This window comes from Rhinolophus ferrumequinum, chromosome 8 (genome assembly GCF_004115265.2).
Source record: "Rhinolophus ferrumequinum isolate MPI-CBG mRhiFer1 chromosome 8, mRhiFer1_v1.p, whole genome shotgun sequence".
Taxonomy (NCBI): domain Eukaryota; kingdom Metazoa; phylum Chordata; class Mammalia; order Chiroptera; family Rhinolophidae; genus Rhinolophus; species Rhinolophus ferrumequinum.
In genome coordinates this window covers 90,978,638-91,005,614 of record NC_046291.1, presented here as the reverse complement: position 1 = coordinate 91,005,614, position 26,977 = coordinate 90,978,638, and the positions used below count along the sequence as shown (strand labels likewise).

At 37.3% G+C, this 26,977-nt stretch overlaps 1 protein-coding gene across 3 annotated transcripts in view; it reads right to left on the bottom strand.

The window, feature by feature from the left end:
- Nucleotides 1-25,709, bottom strand: part of EPB41L5 (erythrocyte membrane protein band 4.1 like 5) — a 132,249-nt gene extending 106,540 nt beyond the window's left edge. For 2 of the 3 annotated variants that reach the window (XM_033112243.1, XM_033112245.1), the window contains exons 1-3: nucleotides 25,541-25,709; nucleotides 19,499-19,685; nucleotides 9,685-9,789 (exon numbers count right to left, since the gene is read on the bottom strand). In XM_033112243.1, coding sequence (XP_032968134.1) covers nucleotides 9,685-9,789; nucleotides 19,499-19,678 — 285 coding nt within the window. In that variant the 5' untranslated portion in view covers nucleotides 19,679-19,685; nucleotides 25,541-25,709. Of the gene's footprint in view, nucleotides 1-9,684; nucleotides 9,790-19,498; nucleotides 19,686-25,080; nucleotides 25,172-25,540 lie in introns of those variants that run through there. The other variant, XM_033112244.1, reaches the window with a different exon arrangement.
- Nucleotides 25,710-26,977: the final 1,268 nt, after the last annotated feature.

The following is a 26,977-nucleotide window of genomic DNA, read 5'->3' as shown; positions in this document are numbered from 1 at the left end:
ACACAGTTGTACCTGTCCCCACACCCCCTTTTTGGAGGGAAAAGTGATATGCTCCCTAGCTCACCCAATTCCTCTTTCAACCCTTTTTGATCTGTAACAGCCTGTTATATGTCACCTACGATTTATGATCTTGCTATATTTTTCTGTATATATCACTATCAAGAATGGATAAACATATCAAGCATGCAACATGATTCAAAAAAAAGGGAGAGAAAAACCGTACTTCTTGAAAGTAAATAACACTCCTATGTCTTTAATATGCACTCCCACTTGGCTCCCTTCTTTTGTTCTCCTGCCTGATCCCTGTACACATTTGATTTTAAGACTGAAAATTGTTCCTTCAAAATAAATCATACATGTCCTCTAGCAAACTGTTACATTTAATTCCCCAACTATTTTGTAAAGTCTTATTACACCAACCTAAAAACATTTAGTATCAAAAGGAGAACTTCTTCTTGCCTGGTTTAAGATATATTACTTCCACACTGGAAAGTTCTATTAATCAATAAAATAACCCCAAATCATTTTTTTTAAACCACTGATATTGGTAGTTCTGCTGCCATAAGGCAACTCTTTACACGTCCTGTTAATTTTATGAGAGAAGTAGTTTCCTCATATCCTTCAAGAAATATTCTATTACCATAAAAATTTCTGAAGTCATACAATGAGATTTAACAGCCAAGTTTTCATAAACAGTATAAATGATTACAAATTTCCAAAACCCTACTTATTATCATAAAGACTTAAAGAAAAAACACACAAATGAATATACCACCATGGGTTTTCCCTTAAGCTACAGTTATTTATTTGCTAAATAAAGTTATTAAACAAGAATCCAGAGGTGGGCTTCAGGAACACTTGAATTACCTATACATGTACACAGAATGCTATATGCACATGCATTTTTCTATTGAAAGCATCCATACATTTCATCATTGTAAAGTAACTCAAGGTTTAAGGTGGTCACTGGACTCTACAAAAGGATACTAAATTAAGTTTAGATTTGAAAGCAGAGGATGGGGCAGTAAAAACAAGAGTGCCTAGTACGCCAGAATACTGGTTTACATCCATTATTCCAATCCCAATTCCAATAAATTCCCTTTTGGCTCTCTAAAGTGGTCCGGTTTAAAAACTGTTCAAGAAACAAATAAAAAGTCTGAATATACTTGTAACAAGTAAATCTTCAACAAAATACTAGCAAATCAAATCAAGCAATATAAAAAGGATTATATACCACGACCAAGTCAGATTTACCCGAGAAATGCGAGATTGGTTCAATAAACAATACAAATAAATCTATTAACATACCACATTAATACTATACAGGAAATAAACCACATGATTCTCTCAAGAGAGGCATTTGACAAAAGCCAATACTCTTGCATGAGGAAAACATGCAACAAAACAGGAATAGAAAGAGAACTTCCTCAGAGTAATAAGCATCTATAAAAATCCCACAGGTAATACACTTAATGATGAAAGACTGAACAGTTTCCCCTTAAGACAAGGAACAACACAAGAATGTCCACTCTCACAACCTCCATTCAACATTCTACTCAATATTCTAGCCAGGGACCTTAGGCAAGAAAAAGAAATAAAAAACATTCAAATTAGAAAGGAATAAGTAAAACTATGTCCTTTTGCATATGACATGATCTTCTACATAAAATACCTTAAAACAAACAAGGTGAGCAAGATTGCAAGGTAAAAGATAAACAGACAAAAATGAATTCTACATACTTGCAATGAACAATCAAGAAAACAATTACAGAAGGAGGTTTCCAGTCAAGATGGTGAGGTAGGTAAACACTGTACTTGCCTCCTCTCACAACCACATCAAAATTACAACTAAACTACAGAATAGCCACCATTAACAATCACCTTCGGATAGCTGAACAGAAATCCTACAACTAAGGACATACAGCAAAAGTCACCTTGAGACTGATACCGTGTTTCCCCAAAAATTGAGACCTAACCGGAAAATAAGCCCTATCATGATTTTTCAGGATGACATCCCCTGAATATAAACCCTAATGCACCTTTTGGAGCGAAAATTAATATAAGACCTGGTCTTATTTTCGGGGAAACATGGTAGGAGGGGCGGAGATGTAGAATGGGCTGGTCACACACCCACGTGTGGCATTTAAAAATCAGGAGGGATAGCTTAGCTGCAGAGGTCCCCCATGGAGCGAGGGGTCCCAGACCCAGACGAGGCTTCCCAGTGCAGGGTTTCAATGCTGAGAACTCCCCATAACTTCTGGCTCTGAAAACCAGTGGAGATTGTGACTGAGTGAGACAGAGGGCTGCCTGAGTTCCAGGCTTTCCTCTCAGAGGGTCCATGAACAGACTTAACTCAATAACGGGCTCACTCGCTCTGAGCTCCTACTCTGGGGCAGCAGCTTCAGAGATGCCAGGATCACACAGGAAGTTACCAAATTGTCTGGCTTCAGGGCAAGGGCTGGAAGGGCAGCTTGCTCCCAGACAGAAGGGCTGGCAGAATCCATTGCTTCTTTATTGAGCCCTTTCTCATCCCACTGTGCAGATGCCATATCTGAGGCTCCATCAACCTAGTTAACTCCATTTGCCCCAACCTGGGGATTCCAAGACCATTCCCCACCCAATTTGAGGACCCACATTAAGCAGATTCCACTGGTTTTTCCATACAGTCAGCCTGTCTTGGATCATGCTGTGGATTTTCCCAAAACCTCTCAAAATGTTCACAGACCCCAAACAAGCAACATCTGGCCTTGGCCTGTGCCGTATCTCTTGCTGAGCAGCCCCAAACCTGGCACTGGCAGCAGCTGGCCTTGGTTCAAGGCACCTCTCTGCCCAGGAAAGGTGATGGTCATCTGCGAACTCCTTTGTGGCTTATGCCTGCAGCTGACCTTGACCTGCAGAAGGGACCCTCCCAAGAGGCACAAAGGCCAGCACACCCAGTGGCTGGCTTCGAACCAAGCCAGAGCATCAACCAGCGGCCTGCAAGAATGACACAAAGGGCAGCATGGGCAGGCACCAGAGCAGCTAAAGCAAACCCTGTACCTTAGGCTCAGCCCCTGCACAACACTTGTCCACTGTAGTCACGGCAAGTCTCACAACCCATCAGCGTGAGGGTCAATCCCTCCCATTGATGTGCAAACAGCAACCAAGGCTCAACTACAACAGGAAGGCAAACACAACCCACACTAGATACACCCCTGGAGCACCCAAGTCAGGTGACCAGGGAGACTGTGCCAGTGGGCCCCACATGACACCTACTACATAAGGCACCTATTATTAAGACCAAGAGACAGAGCAGCTCTACCTAATACATAGAAAAAAACACAGGGAGGCAGCCAAAATAGGGAAGACAAAATGAGGACAATGTAAGGGGACTCTGGGACAACATCAAGCACACCAACATTCACATTATAGGGGTATCAGAAAGAAAAGAGAGAAAGTAAAGAATTGAAAACCTATTAAGAAATAATGACAGAAAACTTCCCCAACCTGGCAAAGAAAATAGACATACAGGAAGCTCAGAGTCCCAAACAAGATGAACCCAAAGAGACACACACACCAAGACACATAATAATTAAAATGCCAAAGGCTAAAGACAAAGAGAGAATCTTAAAAGCAGCAAGAGAAAGGCATTAGTTACCTACGAAGGAGCTCCCATAAGACTGTCAGCTGATTTCTCAACAGAAACTCTGTAGGCCAGAAAGGATTGGCACGAAATATTCAAAGTGATGAAAAGAAAATACCTACAACCAAGGTTACTCTACCCAGCAAAGCTATCATTTAGAATCTAAGGACAGATAAAGAGCTTCCCTGACAAGAAAAAGCTAAAGGAGTTCATCATCACCAAATCAGTATTACAAGAAATGTTAAAAGGGACTCCTCTAAGCGGGGGGAAATCCCATAAAGAAGAATAATGAAATGACAACTACTATATATCTATCAATAATCACCTTAAATGTAAATGGATTAAATGCTCCAATCAAAAGACATAGGGTAGCTGAATGGATAAGAAAACAAAACCCATACATATTCTGTCTACAAGAGAACCACTTCAGATTGAAAGTCACACACAGACTGAAAATAAAAGGATGAAAAAGGTATTTCATGCGAATGAAATGAAAAAAAAAAAAAAAGCTAAGAAACGCTGGGATAGCAAGACTTAGATAGCAAAAAATAGACTTTAAAACAAAGGCCATAATAAGAGACAAAAAGAGATATTACATAATAGTAAAGGAATCAATCCACAAAAGGATATAACCTTTCTAAATATTTATGTATTCAACATAGCAGTACATAAATATATAAAGCAAATATTGACCCACATAAAGGGAAGAGCTCAACAGTAATACAATCAATCATACCAGGTTTCCCCGAAAATAAGACCTATCCCGAAAACAAGCCTCAGTTAAGATCATCAGCCAGACAGATGCACGTAGTATGTTATGACGATGTACCAAAAAAAGATGATATGACTGAATTTGAATAAGTGTAGGTTGTTGTACATGAAAAAAATAAGACATCCCTGAAAATACACCCTAATGCGTCTTTTGGAGCAAAAATTAAGATAAGACCTGGTCTTATTTTGGGGGTAATATGGTATAAGACCCAGTCTTGTTTTTGGGGAAACACAGTAGTATGGGACTTTAACACCCCATTGACATCAAGGGATAGATCTTCCAGACAGAAAATCAACATGAAACAGTAGCCTTAAATGATACATTAGATCAGATGGATATAATTGATATTTTTAGAGCATTTCCCCCAAAGCAGCAGAAGATACATTCTGGCCAAGTGCACATGCAACATTTCAAGTCTCAGCAAATTCAAGAAGACTGAAATCATATTAAGCATCTTCTCTGACCACAATGGAATGAAACCAGAAATCAATTACAAGAAAATAACTAAAGACCACAATGGAATGAAACCAGAAATCAATTACAAGAAAATAACTAAAAACCACACAAACACATGAACACTAAATAACATGCTACTAAATAATGAATGGGTCAACAATGAGATAATGGAATAAATCAAAAGACACCTTAAGACGAACGAAAATGAAAACACAACAACCCAAAATCTATGGGGCACAGTGAGAACAGTCCTAAGAGGAAAATGCATCGTAATACAGGCCTATCTCAAGAAACAAGAAAAATCTCAAATAATCAAACCCTACACCTAAAGGAACTAGAAAAAGAATAGCAAACAAAGCCCAATGTGATTCGAAGGGAGGTAATAATAAAGATCAGAGCAGAAATCAATGAAATAGCCAAACACAAAAACAAACAAACAAAAACACCCCACAAATACAAAGGAACAATGAAACCAAGAGATGATTCTTTTAAAAGATAAACAAAATTGATAAACCTCTAACCAGACTCATCACAAAAAAGAGGACCCAATAACTAAAATCAAAAATGAAAGAGAAGTTACAACTGACACCAGAGAAATACAAGCATTGTGAGAAAATATGAAAATCTGCCAACATGCCAACAAATTGGACAATCTGGAAGGCATGGATAAATTTCTACAAAACATACAATCTTCCAGGACTGAATCAAGAAGAAACAGAAAATCTGAACAGACCGATTACTACTAACGAAATTGAATCAGTAATCAAAAAACTCCCAACAAACAAAAGTCCTGGACCAGATGGTTTCACAGCTGAATTTCACAAATCAGAGATAACACCTATCCCTCTCAAACTATTTTCAAGGGGAAGGAAAGATCCTAAGCTCATTTCATGAAGCCACCATTACTCTGATTCCAAAACCAGGCAAAGACATTACCAAAAAAAAAAAGAAAATTACAGGCCAAAATCCCTGATGAACATAGATGCAAACATCCTTAACAAAATACTAGCAAACCAAATTCAGCAATATGTTAACAGGATCATACACCATGATCATGTAGGATTTATTCCTGGGATGCAAGATTGGTTCAATATCTGCAAATCAATTAACGTGATAAACCACATAAACAAAATGAAAGATAGAAATCACATGATCGTATCAAAAGAAGCAGAAAAAGCGCGTGGCAAAATCCAGCATCCATTTCTGAAAAAAACTCTTAACAAGTGGGAATAGTGGAAACACACCTTAACATAATAAAGGCCATATAGGACAAATCCACAGATATCATACTCAATGGGGAAAAGCTAAAAGCGTTCTCCTTAAGATTAGGAACTAGACAAAGATGCCCATTTTCACCACTTTTATTCAACATTGTATTGGAAGTCCTAGCTACAGCAATCAGAGAAAAATAAATAAAGAAAAAGCATCCAAATAAAAAAAGAAGTATAATTATCATTATTTGTAGATGACATGATACTATATATAGTGAACCCAAAAGATTCCACTAAAAAACTATTAGAACAGATAAATGAATTCAGTAAAGTAGCAGGACACAAATTAATATTCAGAAATCGGCTGCATTTTTATATACTAATAATGAACTGTCAGAAAGAGAAATTAAGAAAACAATCCCACTTACAACTGCATCAAAAATAAATTAATTAAATACCTAGGAATAAATTTAACTAAGGAGATAAAAGACTTGTACTCGGAAAAATGTAGGACACTGAAGAAAGAAACTGAAGATACAAATAAATGGAAGCATATACCATTCCATGGATAGGAATAATTAACATCATTAAAATGTCCATACTAGCCAAAGCAATCGATAGAGTCAATGCAATCCCTAACAAAATACAAACAGCATTTTTCACAGAACTAAAACAAATCATCTTAAAATTTATGTGAAACCACAAAAAAACCCCAATAGCCACAGCAATCTTGAGAAAGAAGAATGAAATTGGAGTTATCATGATACCTACACCAAACTATACTACAAGGTATAGTAAATAATCAAAACAGCATGGTACTGGCATAAGCACAGACACATAGATCAGTGGAACAGAATAAAGAGCCAGGAAACAAACCCATGCCTATTTGTCATTTAATCTATGACAAAGGAGGCAAAAACATACAACAGGGTTAACAAAGTCTATTCAACAAATAGTGTAAAGACAACTGGACAGATACATACAAAAAAATGAAAGTGGACCATCTTACTCCATATACAAGAATAAACCCAAACGGATGAAAGACTTAAATGTAAGACACAAAACCATACAAACTCCTAGAAGAAAACATAGACAGTAAACTCAGACATTGCTCTTTGTGATATTTCTTCTGATCCATCTCTTCGGGCAACGGAAACAAAAGAAAAAATAAATGGCACTACATCAAACTAAAAAGCTTTTGCACAGCAAAGGAAACCACCAATAAAACAAAAAGATAGCCTAATGAATGAGAGAAAACATTTGCCAATGATACATCTGATAAGGGGTTAATAGCCAAAATTTATAAAGAACTCATACAACTCAACAAGAAAAAAAATATTCAATTTAAAAATGGGCAGAGGACCTAGACATTTCTCCAAAGAGGATATACACATGACCAATAGACATACGAAAAGATACTCAGTGTCACTAACCATCAGTGAAATGAAAATTAAAACCACAATAAGATACCACTTCACACCTGTCAGAATGGCTATCATCAATAAATCAACAAACAAGTGTTGGCGAGGATGCAGAGAAAAGGGAATCCTCATACACTCTTAGTGGTATTGCAAATTGGTGCAGCCACTATGGAAAACGGTTTGGAGTTTCCTCAAAAAATTGAAAATAGAACTCTCTTATGACCCAGCAATTCCACGTCTGGGTATTTATCTGAAGAAATCCAAAACAGTAATTCGAAAAGATCTATGCACCCCTATGTTTAGGGCAGCACTATTTACAAGAGCCAAAATATGGAATTAATCCAAATGCCCATCAATAGACAATTAGATGAAGTAGTTACACACACACACACACACACACACACACACACACACACATACACACAAAATGGAATATTACTCAGCCATAAAAACAAAATAACTTACCATTTGAGAAAACATGGATGGGCATAGAGCGTATTATGCAAGTGAAATAAGCCAGACTGAGAAAGACAAATACCACATGATCTCACTTATACATGGAATCTAAAGAACAAAATAAATGAACAAACAAAACAGACTCACAGATGCAGAGCAAAAACTGATGGTTGCCAAAGGGGACGGAAGTTTGGGAGCTGGGTGAAATAAGTAAAGGGATTAAGAAATACAAATTGGTAGTTACAAAACATTCACGGGATATAAAGCATAGCATAAAGAATATAGTCAATAATGTTGCAAAAACTATGTGGCCAGGTGGGTACTAGAGTAACTGGGGGGAAACCACTAAATAAATCATATAAATGTCTAACCACTATGCTGTACACCTGAAAGTAATATAAAATAATATTAGTATCAACTGCAACTGAGAAAAACAAATTAAAATTTAAAAAATGAAAAATAAAATGGCACAACTACATATTTATTAATAATCACTTTCAATATAAATGGATTAAATGCTTCAATCAAAAGATGAGGTAGCTGAATGGATAAGAAAACAAGACCCTAACATATGCTGCCTACAAGAAACTCACTGCAGATCAAAAGACACACACAGATTGAAAGCAAAGGGATGGAAAAAGATATTTCATGAAAATGGAAATGAGGGGAAAAAAGGGGGGTAGGGTAGCAATACTTATACCAGTCAAAATAGACTTCAAAACACAAAGATTATAACAAGTGACAAAGAAGGACCCAGTAATCCCACCTCTGGGTATTTATTTATCCAAAAGAAATCAAAACACTACTTCGAAGCGACATGTGCATCCATATGTTCATTGCAGGATCGTTTACAACAGCCAAGATACGGAGGCAACCGGGGTGCCCGTTAATGGATAAATGGATAAAAAAGACATGGTACATATATACAATGGAACATCACTCAGCCATAAAAAAAGCATGAAATCTTGCCATCTGCAAAAACATGGATGGACCTAGAGGTAAGAGCGTATTGTGCTGAGTGGAGTAAGTCAGGCAGAGAAATATAAATGCCATATGATTTCACTTATATGTGGAATCTTGAGAACAGAATAAATGAAAAAACAAAACAGAAACAAAGTCACAGATACAGAGAACATAACCAAAAAGCTCATGGCTAGAGCAGGGAAATACAAAATGAACATCTTCTTGGGCCAGAAAGTCAGGATATGCTCGAAGAATGACGGGTGCATGTTATAGAAGCCATCTTGAAGTGGCTCCCAGTTGCCAAACCTGGGAAAAATTGATTATCAAAATAACTGATAGTGATAGATTATGACCCACTGCATAAAATAGGACTCCATTAGTTCATAAATAAATAAATACAAAGTTTGATGAGGAACAATCTCAAAGTAACTGCCCACAGGAAAAAAATGTTTAATTACAAAGAATAAAAGAATAACTATAATGGAGAAGGCCTGGCAGACCCAAGAAACAACCCAGTGGCTATTAAAAAGACAGATTTCCAAGCCTCATCCACAAAGGTCATGCTCTAATAATTTGGATTAGTGCCAGAACTTGCTTTTTTTTTTTTTTAAACAAACACTTCAAGTTATTCTGAAGCAAGGAGTCAAAGTTTCAGACCATAATACGAAAATCAGAGGAAAAAAAGAACGCATTAAGAATATATAGTCTTGTAACACTCAGCGTGTCGTCTGAAATTTTCCACTTCTGCCCCATATTGGAATCTCCCGAAAAATAGCTACTCACTGCTACTTGTGCTGAATCCATAAATCTCAGTCCAAAATAGTCACTTTCAATAAGGTCCAAGTGGTATGTAATCTGATCAAACAGCTCTTGACCTTTGGCTTTTTTCTGAAATGGTAAGAAAATAAATGAGTCAGTAAGTGGCTTATGAGAACAACAAGCCTGACTGAAGATGGTTTTAGTTATACAAGATCTCTTTTTTAAAAAGCATTATTTGTAATACCAAAAGTATTATTACCATGTAGTAGATAATGGGTAAGATACTACAGTTTTCCAATAAACCATTTAAGGCCAAAAGAGAATTTGTTATTTTATGTGCTTCCCTGGAGAATGTTACTTCCTATCAACCATCAAATATTACTTTGTACCTAACACTGTGTATAAGGAGAAATTCTGGTTTTGTTTTGTCAATTTTTAAGACTCTCTGCTTTAAAAAGGAGCTTTATAATGTAACAGGAAAGAGACAACAAAAAAAACTTAGAATACTTAAGCACAAATCATGTGGAACTAATTCTATTTGCCAATAGATTTTAGAGAACATAGTCAGAGACTAGAATCATCAGTGAAGACTTGAACATTAGCCTGAAACTGGAGAAGAATATAAGGTAGGAAACAGCAAAAAACAGAAATGGAAGGTGGGAAGGAATATGGGACAATGAGAAAACGACTTGGGGGGTGGGGAGGGAGTAGCAAAGAAACGTTTATGGAAAAAGCAGTTCTTAAAATGAGACCCGAGGGTTCCCCAGATCCTTGCAAAAGATCCACAAGGCTCTAAGATTCTCCTCATGTACCTCAATCAAAATAACATATTGCAACAAAGTGAATGCAGAAGCAGATAAGAGACTCTAAGTATGTTTTATTAAATCAGACATTTAAAGAGATCTGCAAAAGTATATAAAACAGTGCTACTTTTCTCACTAAATTCTTTTGTTGTTTAACATAATAGTTATTTTTCATTAAAATGTTACTTAAGTTAACATACAAAGGGTATATTATTGATATTTTTTAATCAATAAATATTTTTAAAATTTCAGTTTTAATTTCTAATATGGTAACAATGGATAGGTATAACCCTCGTAAGCAAAAGCTTTGTTAGGATCCTTAATTTTCATTTACATATACATCTAATTCTTGCCCTTTCCCCTACATAATTTTAAATTATGATTTAATAGAGTATTTCCTGTAAATAAACACCTTTGCCTTTGAACTGACTTTATTATTTCAACTTGTCCATTGTTTTTTCTGCATTTCTTTTTACATCCTTTCTCTTTTTTTTTTAAGGAGGGCGCAGCTCACAGTAGCCCATGTGGGGATCGAACTGGCAACCTTGGCGTTATCAGCACCATGCTCTAACCAACTGAGCTAACTGGCCACCCCTCCACATCCTTTATATTTTTTAATTTTTTTTTTTAATTTTTTAAAGATTTTATTGGGGAAGGAGAACAGGACTTTATTGGGGAACTGTGTGTACTACCAGGACTTTTTTCCAATTCAAGTTGTTGTCCTTTCAATCTTAGTTGTGGAGGGTGCCGTTCAGCTTCAAGTTGTTGTCCTTTCAGTCTTAGCTGTGGAGGCGTAGCTCAGCTCCAGATCTAGTTGCTAGTTGCAGGGGGCACAGCCCACCATCCCTTGTGGGAGTCGAAGAGTTGAACCGGCAACCTTGTGGTTGAGAGCCCACTGGCTCATGTGGGAATTGAAACGGCAGCTTTCAGAGTTAGGAGCACGGAGCTCCAACTACCTGAGCCACTGGGCCGGCCCCCACAACGTTTATTTTTGATAAATGAAAATGTTATCCCTTTATCAAGATGAGAACTTCACCGTGCCCTCATATCCCCAATCTCCCCTCCACCCAATCCTTATCATGTCTTATGAATAAACTTCCTCTATTTCTTTTCTTTGGTTGTGGCTTTTTTAAAGACAACAATCTTCGGTCTTTGATCATTCTTTACACGTCTTACACGTGTACATTACACTTATCTAGTAGCATCTGCTGGATTTGTTTCTCTACTCATTTGAATTGTTCCTCAAGAAATGTTCCCCATGTGGGCCTTTGTATAGCTGATCTTCAATGGTCTTCTGTGTTTGAGAACATTTTAATCATGCTCTTCTACTTGAAGGACAATTTACTGGATATAAAAATTCAAGGTTCAAAGTTATTTTCTTTCAATAATCTCTTCAATACTTGAAATATATTACTCTATCATCTTATAGTCTATATTGCTGTTAAAAAGTATGATGTCAAGTTGAGTCTTGTTCCTTAATATTATTGTCTTGGTAAGCCTTAGACTTTTCTGTCTCTAAGTCTTAAATTGCACTATAATGTGTGTAGGTGTGGGTTTTAAATTCTATTTGGTATTCTACGGGGCATTTTTAATCTCTCTTTATTTCTGGGAAATCAATCTCTACTATTTCCTCAAATATTTCCTCCTCTATTTTTGACATTTAAAGTTTCCTGCCTAAGTACTGGCACTTTTGGGTTTTTTACTTTTTTTTTTTTTAAAACATATAGTCATTTAATCAATAACCTTGATGATTATGGCTTATTTGTCCATTTAACAAATACATAATATAGACAAAAATTCAGAAAGCTTTAGTAATATGACAAAATTACACAGCTAAAAACATGACAAGGCTAGAATTTGAATTTTGCTCTGTCTCCCAAACTCAAATTCCCCAAACGTTACACATCACATCCAGATTGTACCTGTAATGTCACCTCTCAGATCAATAATCAGATACCCCAACTTCTTATCACAACGTCCTCTTCTAACTTGTTCATGAAATTACTTTTAATGCCTAAGTTCTCCAACCACAAGGGAACTTCTAATACACTGACCCCACATAAGTATCAGCCCCCATTTCTCCTCTTTTTAAGATAAAATTACCATTTTAAAATATACAATTCAGTGCCATTAAATACTGAGGGTACCAAAAATATGTATACACATTTTAAGAAAGGAAAAAACTGTATTAAAATTGTAATACTCAAATATACTGATAACAAAAAATGAATACAAGTCACATTTGACTTCTGCAATTACAAGAAGTGCTCAAAGTGGTTCCCATCAGCATAATTTTAATGCAGTTTTTTCCTTTCTTAAAATGTGTATACATTTTTTGGCACCCTTTGTATATTCACAATGTTGTACAAACATCACCACTATCCATTTCCACAACTTTTTCAATCATCATCCCAATCACAAACTCTACCCATTAAACAACCACTCCTCACACCCCCTCTCCTCAACTCGATAACCTCTTTCCTACTTTCACCCACTGAATGGTGTTAGCACCTTTGTGGAAAATTATTTCACTATATTATTTGTGGGTTTATTTCTAGACTCTTTACGCTGTTCCATTGTCTATACGTCTGTATGAATGCCAGAACCACACTATTTTGATTACTATATAGCTTTGTAGTAAATTTTGAAATGAAGCGAGTCCAACTTTTTCTTCTTTTTCAAGACTGTTTTGGGTATTTGGAATCCCATGAAATTTCATATGAATTTTAGAATGGACTTTCCTATGTCCATAAAAAACTTGGAATTTGGTAGAAATTACATTGAATCTATAGATGACTTTGGATGGTACTATCTTAACAATATTAAGTCTTCCAATCCATGAAAATAGGATACCTTACTATTTATTTAGATGTTCTTTCATTTCTGTCAGCAATGTTTTGTAGTTTTCAGTGTAAGGCATACATCAGAGATATGGTTCCAGACCCCCGCAATAAAGCAAGTATCACAATAAAGCGAGTATCACAATAAAGCGAGTATCACAATAAAGCAAGTTACATGAATTTTTTGGTTTTCTAGCACATATAAAAGTTATGTTTACACTATAATGTAGTCTATTAAGTGTGCAATAGCATTATATCTAAAAAACAATTTACGTACCTTAATTAAAAAACACTTTATTGCTAAAAAATACTAACCATCATATGAGCCATCAGTGAGTTGTACTCTTTTTGCTGGTGCAGGTGGTTTTTAAACAAACCTTCATTTGTTTAAAAAAAAAAAAAGGCACTATCTATGAAGAGCAATAAAGTGAAGCACATAAAACAAGGTACAGCTACAAAAGTGTTTTCCTATCTTGATTAAATTTATTCCTTTTTATTCCCCTTGATACTGTTGTAAATGGATCTTCTTAATTTGTTTTGAATTGTTCATTGCTAGTGTCTAAAAGTACAATTGATTTTTATTGGTTGATAATATATCCTGCAGCATTCCTAGATTCATTTATTAGCTCTAATAGTTTTTTTCTTGTATATATGTCGGGGGTGGGAATCTTCAGGATTTTTTAAATGATGTCATCTTGAACAGAGATAATCTTATTCTTCCTTTAGAATGTGGATGCCTATTGTTTCTTTTTCTGACTAATTGCTCTGGCTACAAATTCTAATACTATGCTAAACAGAAGTGGTGAAAGCAGGCATCCTTGCTTTATTCCTTATCATAGGGGGAAAGGAACTTCTACTCTTCCATAATTTTTCTCTTATGCTTCCTATTTTGTAGTTTCTTTCCTCCTACAGAAAAAGTTCATATAAATGACCTTCCAACTCCCTAGTTTGTCCTTTATCTTAATTCATATTAATTTTATCCCATTGAATGTTGTTGTACTTTTCATACCTAAGTTTTCCACTTGGTCCTTTTAAGTAAGTTTTCATTCTTGTTTCATATTGCTAATATTTTCCCTTATATTTTAGAAATGTTATTCGACTTTTTTCCCATCTGTCTTTGCATCTAGTGCTATCTGCAATACAGTATGGGATCTTTTGTTATTTGACTTTTGGAATGCTTGCGCACAAAACATCTCCTTATTTTGGCCATATTCATTGGGAATGAGTTACTTTCTGTGGATCACCAGAACAAGAGGAAGAGCTCAACCTAAGTCTGTATCAGCTCCATTTAGCTCTGAGAAATCAGTAGGGGTACAGAGGAGCCCTAGGGAGGAATTAAAAAACCAGTTAATCACTTCCCATTCAACAAACAATCCATCAAAAGCAATCCATCACCAAGGGAAAAGTAAAATAACATTGGGAAGGATACATTTCTTTTATTATAATTCACCACTCCCAAAGCGTTTAACAAAAGAGGGGAAGGGAATTTTAGGGGTGAGGAATTTTAGAGGTAGGGAACTTTAGGGAGCACTATCATTTTTGGGGACACTTGCACCCACTGCCTGAGTCGCTGTTATCACCCCACTCAGGCAGGGGGCAGATACTACTTATCAAGGCAACAATGGGCATGTTAGGATCAAGACCTGAATTCAAATGGCTGCGCCCCCCGCCCCCCCCCCGCCCCAATTATACTTCCACGACCCCCCTAACCCGCCTCCACAGCTGCCGCCACCACTGGGAGCAAGTGCGCATGCACACACCACCCCCAGTGCCAACACTCTTTCCCTGGGGCTTTCTAATTGTTCTTTGTATTTATTTGATTTTACGATCTTTCCTTCAGGGGTTAATCTTGGGGGAGAAGCCAGCAGCTGGCTTATTCCAAGAACAGCAAGTTCAGTGGCTAAAGTGAACAAGAGAAAAAATCAACAACAATGTGATAGAAATCAGCAAAAGACCATGAAATCTTAAACTCACATAGGCAAATAAGACAAATTCAATATTTGAACATATCTGTTCTATTAACATGAAAAAAAAAATACGGACCAAGGAAGGGAAGAGACAGATTTATTATTACTGTAAATGATAAAGAACTTTTGATTTTAAATCATACTTGTAATAACTAAGTCACAAAGCACCGCTAACAAACTTAAACAGCAAATAGCAATTATGCAAAACTTTGTAAATGGCAATGACCCTAAAAGGAACACAAAATATTTCTAAATTATAGCAGAAAGCCACAGAAATCATCTGCAGCATTCACTTATCTCGTACCAAACTTACATACTTCCATTACCTTAATTCTAAGGTACATTCCTAGAATCAATCTCATATTCCCTCAACATTCTTTATTTGCTTCAGACTAAAGGGAAGCACGACTTTAAAAAAAATTATTCTTATCCTTACTCTGCCAAAGCATCATTCGCCAGCCTCTTGAAACAGGACAGTTGTGTTCAGAGAAAACAAATAATGGACTTCTTCCAACTGGGGAGCTGCCTCCTCAAAATAAAACACTTCTCTCGGTTATGTCCTGACTCCTTAATAGAGGCGAACTGAAGACCAACCAATAGTGAATGCAAGGCATCTGCAAGGTCCTGATGCTAACAATGCTCAATTTAACAGAAATCTGACATCTCAACAGAGAATCTCTCAAAACACTTGAGAACAACCAGACAGTTTTCCAAAGCAGATGCACTTTCAAAGTGGTGCAAGAGGACCCAGATTTCTCCACATCTTCACCAACACTTGCTATTATCTGACAGTTTTATTTTAGCTTCCTAGTAAGTAGTATATCGTTGTGGTTTTAATGCATTTCCTGGTGACTAATGCTTACGAGGATCTTCTCATGTGCTCATTGGTAATTTGTATACCCTATTTGGAGAAATGTCCATTTAGATCCTTTACCCATTTTTACATTGGGTAATTTGTCTTTTTACTACTGTGTTAAAACAGTTCTTTATATATTCCAGACACAAGTTTATTAGATACATAATCATGCAAATACTTTCTCCCATTTTTGTGAAAGTGTTCACTTTCTTGATGGTGTCCTTTGAGGTGCAAAAGTTTTTAATTTTGATAAAGGCTAATTTATTTTTCCTTTTGCTGTTCATGTTTTTGGTGACATATCCAAGAAACTGGTGCCAAATCCAAGGTCATGGAAATTTATCCCTATATTTTCTTCTTCCTGACAGTTTTATAGTCTTAACTCTTCTGCTTAAGTCTTTCATTCATTGAGTTAATTTTTCTATATGGTGTAGGTAAGGTTCCACCCTCAATCTTTTGCATGTGGCTACCCAGTTCTCCCAGCACCACTTGTTGAAAAAACTATTTCTGTCCCCCAGTGAACGGTTCTGGCGCCCTTGCCAAATATCAAATGACAGACGTATGGCTGTATTTTGGGTTCTCTAGCCTGTTCCACTGATCTGTATGTATCGAGCCTTGTGCCGGTAGCACACCCACTGCTTTACAGGAAGTCTTAAAACTGGGAAGTATGAGTCCTACTACTTTGTTCTTTTTCAATATTGTTTTGGGTTCCCTGCAATTCCATATAAATTTTACAATCAGCTTGTCAATCTCTACAAATAAGTCACCTTGTATTTTACTGGGGCATGTGTTGAATCTGTAGATCAGTTCTGGGGGTACTGCCCTCTTAACAATATTAGGTCTTCCAATTTGTGAACATAATGTTTTTTCTTTTATTTAAAGGTATAACTATACGTGGTTTATACAATAAAAAGACTTCAGCATCTACAGCAGCAAAGTAGGTATATAAAATTATCTACTGGTTAATCAAATATTTCCTTAAAACATAGGAGATGCAGAATTTTATAAGACAGACTATTTACTAAACACTAATAAACTCATAAATAAAAGGAGTTAATGTGGCATTTCAAAGGGAAAATTTTAAACCAGATAGAAATTTCTACCTGATGCCTTTACCATTCACTGAAAGGCATTCTCACCATTAGTTCTTTTAAACAAAGAAAAGGAAGCAGAGTTTTAAATCCCTCCCTCAATATTTTGAGAAAAGGGAAAATTGAAAGAAAAGCAGAAAGAAGAAAATGACCCTTACTACTTTTACATGTTAATTTCAAATCCATAGATTTAAATTACTCTATTTAATCACAAATAATCCCTTACATATTGCCTGGGCAATCATAGTTCCACGCTGGCTTGCAACAATCACTAGTAACCCCAAGCCTAATGGGAAGTGAGTATGTGCTTCCTTCAATTTCCAAAATCATTTCTAAATCTTTTCAGAATCACTAGACTGGTTGAGAAGCAAAATCAGAAAAAGGGAAAACCTTTTCTTCTCAGAAATTAATATTCCTCTGGCCTATTTTTTCTTTAGTAAGGCAGTTTAGTTGGCGGGCCAATGACCATTTTATATCCATGCAAGCAGCTCGAGTTAGCTTACTAACTCTAGGATTTCACCTGCAGAGCTGAAAAGCCAATTGTTCTAGTTCCACAAAGAGTCAAATCTAAAACTTTTGGCTTTTTCACTACAATTGTCTGCAATGAGAGAGGCCAGCTTGCATTTCTGGCCTTAATCAAGCATCACATACAGCCTATCGAGCATACCAAGCATAGGAAACCATTCTATACCAGTCACTAGCCATTTGTTCCACTCCTTTAAAACCTAGTGCTGTTTCTCCTCCACACTACACTGCCTTTTTTTTAAAAAGCTCCTACAAATTCTACTTTCCTAGTATCAGCCTCTCCATCAACAACCCTGAGACTTCATACTTCAAACATTAGGTAATATGAAACTTCTTTCCAGTCTCTTACTCAGCAATCTCAAGCTTTTCACCACATATCTAATGATATTTTAATGGAATAGTACACAAAACTCTTAAGATACTTAACAAATACGAAAACTATCCTCACAAAGTATCACGTATTGGAATGTCTAACAAACCCTCAAGAAGCCCTTACAGGAAGAAAATTAAAATGCCTCAAAGTCTTCCAGAGTCAACAACCCAAAAAATGTCCAGTCTAATGTAAAAAGATAATAAATAGTCATAACAGTTATTTTAAAACACTTTAAGAAATCTTATGTCTTTAACTCTATATTCCATTATTTTAAAAATGTATAAGGTACATACCTAGTACATTCTAAGTTATTCAATGAATCAGAATAGTCATTTAAACAAACTATCCAATTCCCTAATCACTCACTCTGTGACTTTAAGGCTTTGCAGAGCTTATTCAATTATGCATTATTTCAGCACCCAGGCTATCGCTTCGCACAAAAAGACTTTTTTAAAGCTGCATTTTGGGTAAATGAGTGTGTACTAAAGAGAGTTTATGGGGAGGGAAGACATTGTTGAACATCCAATGATGATTACATCAACGCACATTTTACAGCTTAGTTATGGAAATCTTTTAGCGCAGAACAAAGACATGAGAAAGAGATTTGGCATTAGTCAATAGCTCAGAAAGAAACTCAACTCCCGCAAAGCCATATGCCTACCTTCCCCACCCCTCAAAAAAAAATGCTGTAAGAAATAAGTTAACCCCTTTCAAATATATTGGCTTGTTTCACACTGTGAGTTAGAATCATTCATAACTGCAAAAAAATCTACCCAAAATTTGAATGTAATTATAACATCCTGTCTTGGAATAAAGATTACAGTGTATGAAAAATTTCCCCTGCAATCGACTTTGGGAGCAAAGAGATAGGCAGTCAGAGCTGAGGGATACGAAGAAAGCCCTTTTCCTCACTTCATGACAATTTCTGCACGCATACCAAACTGTGGAGGACGGATTTGTGTTAAGAAAAGAGCGGAGCGTTTTGAAAAGTACAGAAAAGCACAGAGAAGTAAAAGTCTTACGGTATACGTGTAAGTATCGTTCTGGTTCCCAAAGATTCTCATTGCTTTAATAGTTGCTCAACAAGTACGGTAAGAAATCCACCACCGTACACTACATACTGCCATCGTAAAGAACATAAACACGCACACAAATGACTCGCGCCATTAACTGCCCTATTATTTAAGTGTTTAGGTCACTGCCCATAATTCCAGAGAAATACTATCATGCCGGTACCTCAGGTTACCTGATTCCTGTACCTGTATGTTACCGGGCCTGACCCATACTACCACGTATTACCTAATTCCCCCGGGAAGTTATCAAGTAGAAAGCGCAAGGAAAGTGATCTCACACAGTAGTATTTGCCTGTCAGCAAGACCCACGTACCGGCAGGTCCACACTGACATCAGTACCATCCAGGAGGGACACCCGGCACGTGATGACGGACTTAGCATCTCCAGCTGCAGGAATGTGTGTGGCAGCTCGCTGAGCTTCTCGGAGTCGTTCCTTCTCAGCATGTTTACGCATTGACCGACGCCCGAGTGTTCTGCGGAAGAAGCTCAGCATTTTGTCACTACAAAACCGGAGAGAAAAAGGTATCAGAAGACTCCCCACAATTTGCAGTCAGCCAAATGGTCTTATGTGACTAAAGTCCTGTGGACATTAGTAGATTATTTAAAAGGGCTCCTGGGCAAGTAAATTTGAAAAAAATAATTATAACTGGCTACTTCAAAGTTTTTAAAGACATTACATAAAATAGAGCTATGACTTACAGCATTTCTAAACTTACTGGACTATTTTATACGGAGCTGATCTGATAGGAGAGGGCAAACATTTATGAAGTTGATCAGGTCTTCTGAATCAATAAATTATATGCAAAATAGGCATACACCCCTAAAAACCTGAGGAGACGATGCCATACATTAAAGGTATCCTTTGATGATAATAATCCTAAAAAGTTCCGTTTCTCTTCTGAGCTTTCATAACAATACAAAAATAATCACCTATTTTAACTAAAATACAAATGTAATTCAAATATAAGTTTTTATCAAATATTCTATTATTACTTACAGATTTTATATTACTACTTAATTCAAATGATTCTTTATAACATCTAATAATTGTTACTTCTTTCCTTATCTCTATTCAGAACATTAAGGTTAATCAAAATAATTAAAACAGGTATTGGTAATTTTAAAAATACAGCACCCATAAAATGGAAATACCATAAAAACTACCTTGCTATCCTATTTAAATTTACAAACCTAAGAGTTTGAGAAAAATAAGTATATATAACTAAGTCAACAAATAAATAAAAAAATAATTATTAATTCCAGAGAAAACGAGAAGTTGTGCAGAAAAGGGAAAGTAATCACAGTACACTACATGACTCAACTAATAGTTTAGTCACAATACTATAAACAGTACCTATTGATCTAACTATATCTATAAAGTAACTGTAACTGAGTGAAGGTGTATAATATAGGTATAGGTGGAGAACTAATTCCTCATCTTGCCTAGTAGGAATTCAACAGATAATTCCCAAAACTAAAAATTAAGAAGCAGCAATAAGAACATGTTATTTAAAATGTGACTGGTTGCCTTAAGGATAGATCAAAATTCAGAACAGTGCTGATTTTCAAAATAAGCCTTCCCATTAGACGATTCCTTCAAGTAGATACATTTACAAACTTGATAAAAGTAAAAGCTAATTTAAAATAAATACTACCACAAAAAATAAACGTCTATAAATTAAAGGTTATTGTACACATATTACAAGTATGGATATTCCTAAATAATTAGGTAAAATAGCAAAGCCATAATACTTGTCATTTATATGTTCACTGCTTAGATCCTAATTTTAGACAGCTTTTTAAGTTTACAAAGCACTCATACATAACATCTGGCCCCAGTCTCTAACTCTCCAGGTTTATTTTCAGGCACTGCTCCCTTTGCACCTTGCTATCCGGTCTCATTTCAGCTGCCTATGAAAGGTCATACCTGTTATCCCAGACTTCTAAGGACTTTATGTCACAGACTCCCTCCTGACTCCTTCTAACTCAACTCCACCTGTATCTCTCCTGAGAAACAGTTCCACTGAACCTTGAAAATATTTTAGTTTCACTAATCAGATTTTAATTATTCATTTACATGTCTGTCTGCTTTACTGTAAGCCCCTTGAGGAAATAATTCCTACCCAGCACATTTCATCATCAAGTGCAACAAATGTTTACTAAATAATCTTACTCGTTCCTCAGAAAAACTCCCCAAAGTATTGTCTTATCTTCACGACAAGGGTCAAAGAAATTAAACAATTGGCCAAGTCCATTATTTAGTAAATAGTGAAGAAAGGGGTTCAAACTCTGATTTCCTGACTCCAAATCGTGGTCTCTATTACATCATAGCACCCTTCACGTAAAACTCACATTTCAGCGATAAGAAAGAAATTATCAAAGACCACAGCTAAAAAGAAGCTGAATGAAAATACAAACAAAACATACATGAATTTATTTTCTTTAAAATTCAGCTTATTCGACAAATAGCAAGGGGGGAATCAATAGATGCAAAGTAAACTACAGATTAAAAGAGACTTAAAATGCGAATCAAACGTGTGTGCACCTATTTTAGATCCTAATTCAAATAAACTTTTTGTTTTAAGTTGTCAGATGTTATCATTGGGGGAAGCAAGGTGAAAAGTATAATGGGTTCGCTGTATTATTATTACAACTTCTACGTAAGATTAAAATGATTTCAAAATAAAAAATTTTAAGTCACACATTTATCATTAATGTATTAGGCTTGTGCAAAAGTAATTGTGGTTTAAAAGGTTAAAAACAATTGCAAAAACTGTAATTACTTTTGTACCAACCTAATATATAACTTGTAACAAGTCTTGCATAACCAGTTGATGCTTTAAACTAGATGCATTTGTTAATAATAAAAAAGCTGAAAAAATAAAACATCCACATAGTCAAAAATAATTCAATAGCTATCTAAATTGAGGATTATATCCTCATTTTACAAACATGCATATTCTTATGTAATTATGTAAACTAGCAAAGCCATGACCATTGACTTTTGAACTTCCCAATGATATAAATTACACACACACATTTGAACACTGACTGGACTATTTATGATAACCTAGGAATAAATTAATGCCATTTTTATTCTAGGTAAAACAGTGGTATTAAAGATAAGTTTAAATAAAAGTCTTTATCTTTTGAAAATACACATTGAAATATTTATGAAAGAAATGATGTGATGTCTAGTATTTACATCAAAATAATACAAAGGAGCTAACTGGGAATAGAGATGAAACAAATTGGCCAGATAACTGTTAAAGCTGGATGATGGGTACATGGGGGATTATTATACTCTTCCGACTACTTCTGTATATGTTGAATTTTCCCATAATAAAAAAGTGTTTTTAAGTGGAAAAACTGCTCAAAATGCACTACAACTTCGTTGTTCCTAGGAAACAAACTATAAAACAAGTTTTCTGACCTTCCCCTTATTCTACACCTTGAAAAGACTGACTCACTACACAAGGCAAGTTAACCTGCTAAGGAAAAACACAGCTTCTTTCAGATTCAGAATTTCAATAACTGTATTTTTAACTATAAAACCAATTCTACAAATAAGTTCTTTTTACAAAAAATATGAAACAAACTTACATGAAAATAAATTTCACATTAGACTAAAGATTTAAAGTGAAAAAAAATGAATACTAGATGGAAACAAATAGTATGTTAGGGTGAAGGACTTTTAAACATTTTTTGGCAAAAAATTTTTTGTGAAGGATTACTATGCAGTTTAATAAAGAACTATCACAACTCATTATGATAAACAACCAAACAGAGAAACAAGTGGGCAAGATACGAAGAAACAAGATCTAAAACGTGATATGCAATGAAAATATTCACTACGCTGTTCAACTTCAACAGTAACCAAGGAAATCCAAATTTAAAAAATATCATATTGTCTGTCACATAAAAGACTACAGGCAGCCAGTTAAAAAGGATATAGGAAAAACAACACACTGTCCTCTTTGGAGGAGGATTTGATCACACTAACAAAATTTTAATATGCATTAAATACCCTTTCATTCAGCAATTCTATTTCTGGTAGGATATCCTAAAGAAATAGTGCCACATACGCTTCCAGCTGTAGAAACAAGGATTTTTCAGGGCAGAATTAACTTAAGAAAAATTTAAATACGTCTATTAACATGCAAGTAGTTAAATTATGGTACATACAATGGCATACAGCACAGCTGTTTTTAAAATACAACTTAGACACAGAAAAACAAACTTCCTAAATGAAAAATGAAATCAGAGAAAAATGAATACAGTTTTATCTCACATTTGGGGTGGGAAACACATATACATAGCCACACACTTACATCTCACACAAAGGATTAGAAGGACATGCAAACTGTTAAGTGAGGCTATCTCTGGAGAGGGTCACGTGGAAGTACTTAAGTCGTCCATAGTAAGAATATATGAACATGTTATAAGTTTTTAAAATTTACTTTTAAAAAGAAGCTTTCCCATATTCACCACCCCCTCCCTTAACGTTCTTCATGCTGCAGCAGATTTTTAGCAACCACAAATCTGATCCCTGTTTTAAAATGTTTAATGGCCTTGCTCCCTGATACAGCTCCTCCACCTGCCTGATCCTCCTTGGGAGCCCACTCTTCCCTAAGTACTCCCTTCTGCTCAGTCCAAGAGTCTTTTTAAGTGCGGGCTTTTTTTCTATTCCATTAACTATTCCATTTTTCTGGAATGTTCTTTTTCTACTTCACCTCTCCCACACTCCCCCACCCTTTCCTACTTTACATGGCTAACTTCAGATTTCTGGTTGAAATGTCTTTGCCTTAGAAAAGCATTCCCAACTCCTGAGTCTAGATTAGGTGCCCCTTTTAGTACTCTTAGCCTTGTCTTTATAACAGTTAATGAAACAATTAAATACCCAATTGTTTAATTACTTTTTTACTGGGTACTTCCCTCCATCCCAAGACACAAGGAGAGAGACCTAATCTATCTAACTCATTCACCACTATGACCTAGCTAGCACAAACATCTGCATATTAGGTGTTTAATAAATAACTTGTCTGATACTAAAATGATACAGTGGACTTTTTGGATGTTGGGTTCTTATGGTTTTTAAATTATTACTAGTTTTTAATCTAATTTTTCAGCAATGAACAAAAGGGTTTTCTTTACAATTATAAAAATACAAATTGCGTTTACTACTTAACTGGGTTTTTTAATACATATCTACAACTGAAACTTTTGTCATAAAATGTGTACACTCAGACATGTCTGGTGGCCACAATCTTTGGTAAGCAATTGCTTTTTAATACAGCAATATACCAATATGCATCAAGTGCCATAAAGATATATTTTCCCAGTAATCCCAAAATATTTTTGAGACTGTAAGAAAATTTATTTATAAGACAATAATTCATCGTAAGTTATACTGTGCAACATATCGTTATCTAATGGAGTTACCTATAAAAAGAAGAAAACCCTGCGAACTAGCTTATACGCACAAATAATCCACTATGTTAGGAGGGTTCAGAAACCTGTTATGTTAGAAATGGAGTTATGGGTAACTTTCTAATTCTTAAAAAAAAAAACTTTTGATATTAATTTCAAATGTCAAACGGTTTAAAAGACGTGGGTCTCTTGCTCTGAAGCAGAAATCATGAGACTTGGTAACCATAAAGACTGTGACAAATACAATTCATGTTTACACGCCGAAGAACCCATCATTAACACGCCCACTGCCACAGGTGGGGGCGGGGAGGATCCTCTAGACCTCGTCATTCCTAGGAACACTTCTGCCTCCCAATTTCCAAGTGGCTTAAGTTTTTTTAGTCAAACGCAAATTAGCTCCAAAAGTGAACTCGAGTTTTTCTTATAAGCCCATAACACACACTCAAGGTTTGGTTTTCCCCGGACCTGCCACATTCATCCACCGCACCAGCTGGACGGCTAAGCCTCGGTCTCGCAGGTGAAGGGCGCCCACCGCCGCTGCCACCAAGCCGGCGACCACCCCTACCCTCCCATCCCCCGGCTACTCGGGAGCAAGACTCCCGCCGGCCAGCGGGGCAGCCCCGTACGTAGACCAGCTTCGCCCCGGGCGCTCCGCTCCAGCAGCGCCGAGCAGTATCGCCCGAAACTCCGCGGCCCGACCCTATTGGCCGTCGCCGCCCCTCCCCTCTCGGCAAGTTTAATCTTTTGCCGGCCAGACCGGGAAGCTCCGGGCGGCCGGAGGGTCCCGGGGCAAGGCTGCAGCACCGGCTGTGAGCGCAGAGCCCCGGAGCGGGCGAGGAGGGGTCACCGAAGCTGTGCGGCGAGCGGTGGTTGGAGCGAGCCGGGCGCGGGGAGGGCGGCCGGGGCTGCTGGGCCTCGCGCTCACCTGGGCTGGGACGACGGTGCAGCCGCGACAAGAAGGGAGAGGTCCCGAGCGAGTCTGAAGAGGGGGCGGCTCCTCCGGAGATGCCAAGAAATGGCGGCCTGAGGCGCGAACCCACCCTACGTTAATCCCCCGGAGGACCCCGGCTGCCCTCCGACCCGCCCCTTAAACTCCTCCTGAGCTCCGCCCCGGAGGCGGGGCGCGCCGCTCTTAAAGGGGCAAGGACACCGCCCCGGAAATTGCCCGGTTAGGTGAGACTCCATTTAAAGGGGTGATGCCCGGGTCTGCCGACCGAGAACCAGCGCTGGCGACCCCGGGACCGCCGCCGATTTAACAGGGGTGTTGCGGAAACCCAGCCCTGACAACAGACCTCCACCCTCGAAGGGGATACAGGCCCATAGCTAGCCTCAAAAGTAGTCCTATCACAAAGGCGGTTTAGCGGTGTCGGAGCCCAGCATCAGATGCCGCTAGATTTGTTCATCCATTCGTTCAAGACATTGATTCATTCGGCAAATACTTACGACCCTTCTGTTAAAGGAATCATCATTCTATTATAGTAGGGAGAAAGGCCATCAACAAATACATTTCACATGGTGATAAGTATCATGGAGAAAAATAAAGCCCGGAACGGGAAAGAGGAGATTTCTGTTTAACATAGTGTGGTCAGGGAGATCCTCTGTGACAAGGAGACATTTCACCCCTTCTTCCTACGTTTAATTTATGGAGGTGCCTACCATGGGCCAGGCTGTGTTCTAGACACCGGATATACAACGGATAAAGAAGACAGTCAAAAAATCCCTCATGCAGTTTAAGGGCTAGCAGGAGAGACAAAATAAATGAGATAAATTAGTTAAACACTTACGTCTGGCGTTGCTAAACACTAAAAAGAAAAATAAAAGCAGGGAATAGGGATAGGGAATAAGACGGTGGTAACTTTTGATAGACTGGCTGGGTGAGAAGGAAGGTCTTAATCAGAAGGTAGTATTTGAATGAAGACCTGAAATAGATGAAGGAGAAGCCCTGGACATCTTGGGGAAGAGCAGCTAATCCTTGTGATGTGCTTGGCCGGTTCAAGGACAGCCAGTGTAGCTAGAGGTGCGGGAGCAAAGGGAGGGGTCCTGGAGACAAGTCAGAGAGGAGGGGGCATAGGGTCTTGTGTGGTGCAGGGTCTTGTTGTCCCTGATCAGAGATCTCAGGGCTGTGGGGAAGCACTGGAGGATTAGGTGGGGAGCCCCTGACTGAAATGAGAAGAGACAAATATTCATTGAGCCCCTTCTGGGGAGTTGGCACCCCCGTTTCTCCAGCATCCCGAGATGTAGCAGTCTGGTTTGGCAGGGATAGCTAGTCTCTGCTCCACATGGTGATGGCCGGGGCAGCTCAACAGCAGCTGGAGTTGCCAAAGTGGTGTCACTCATCTGTGTGGTATCTCAGCTGGGGCGG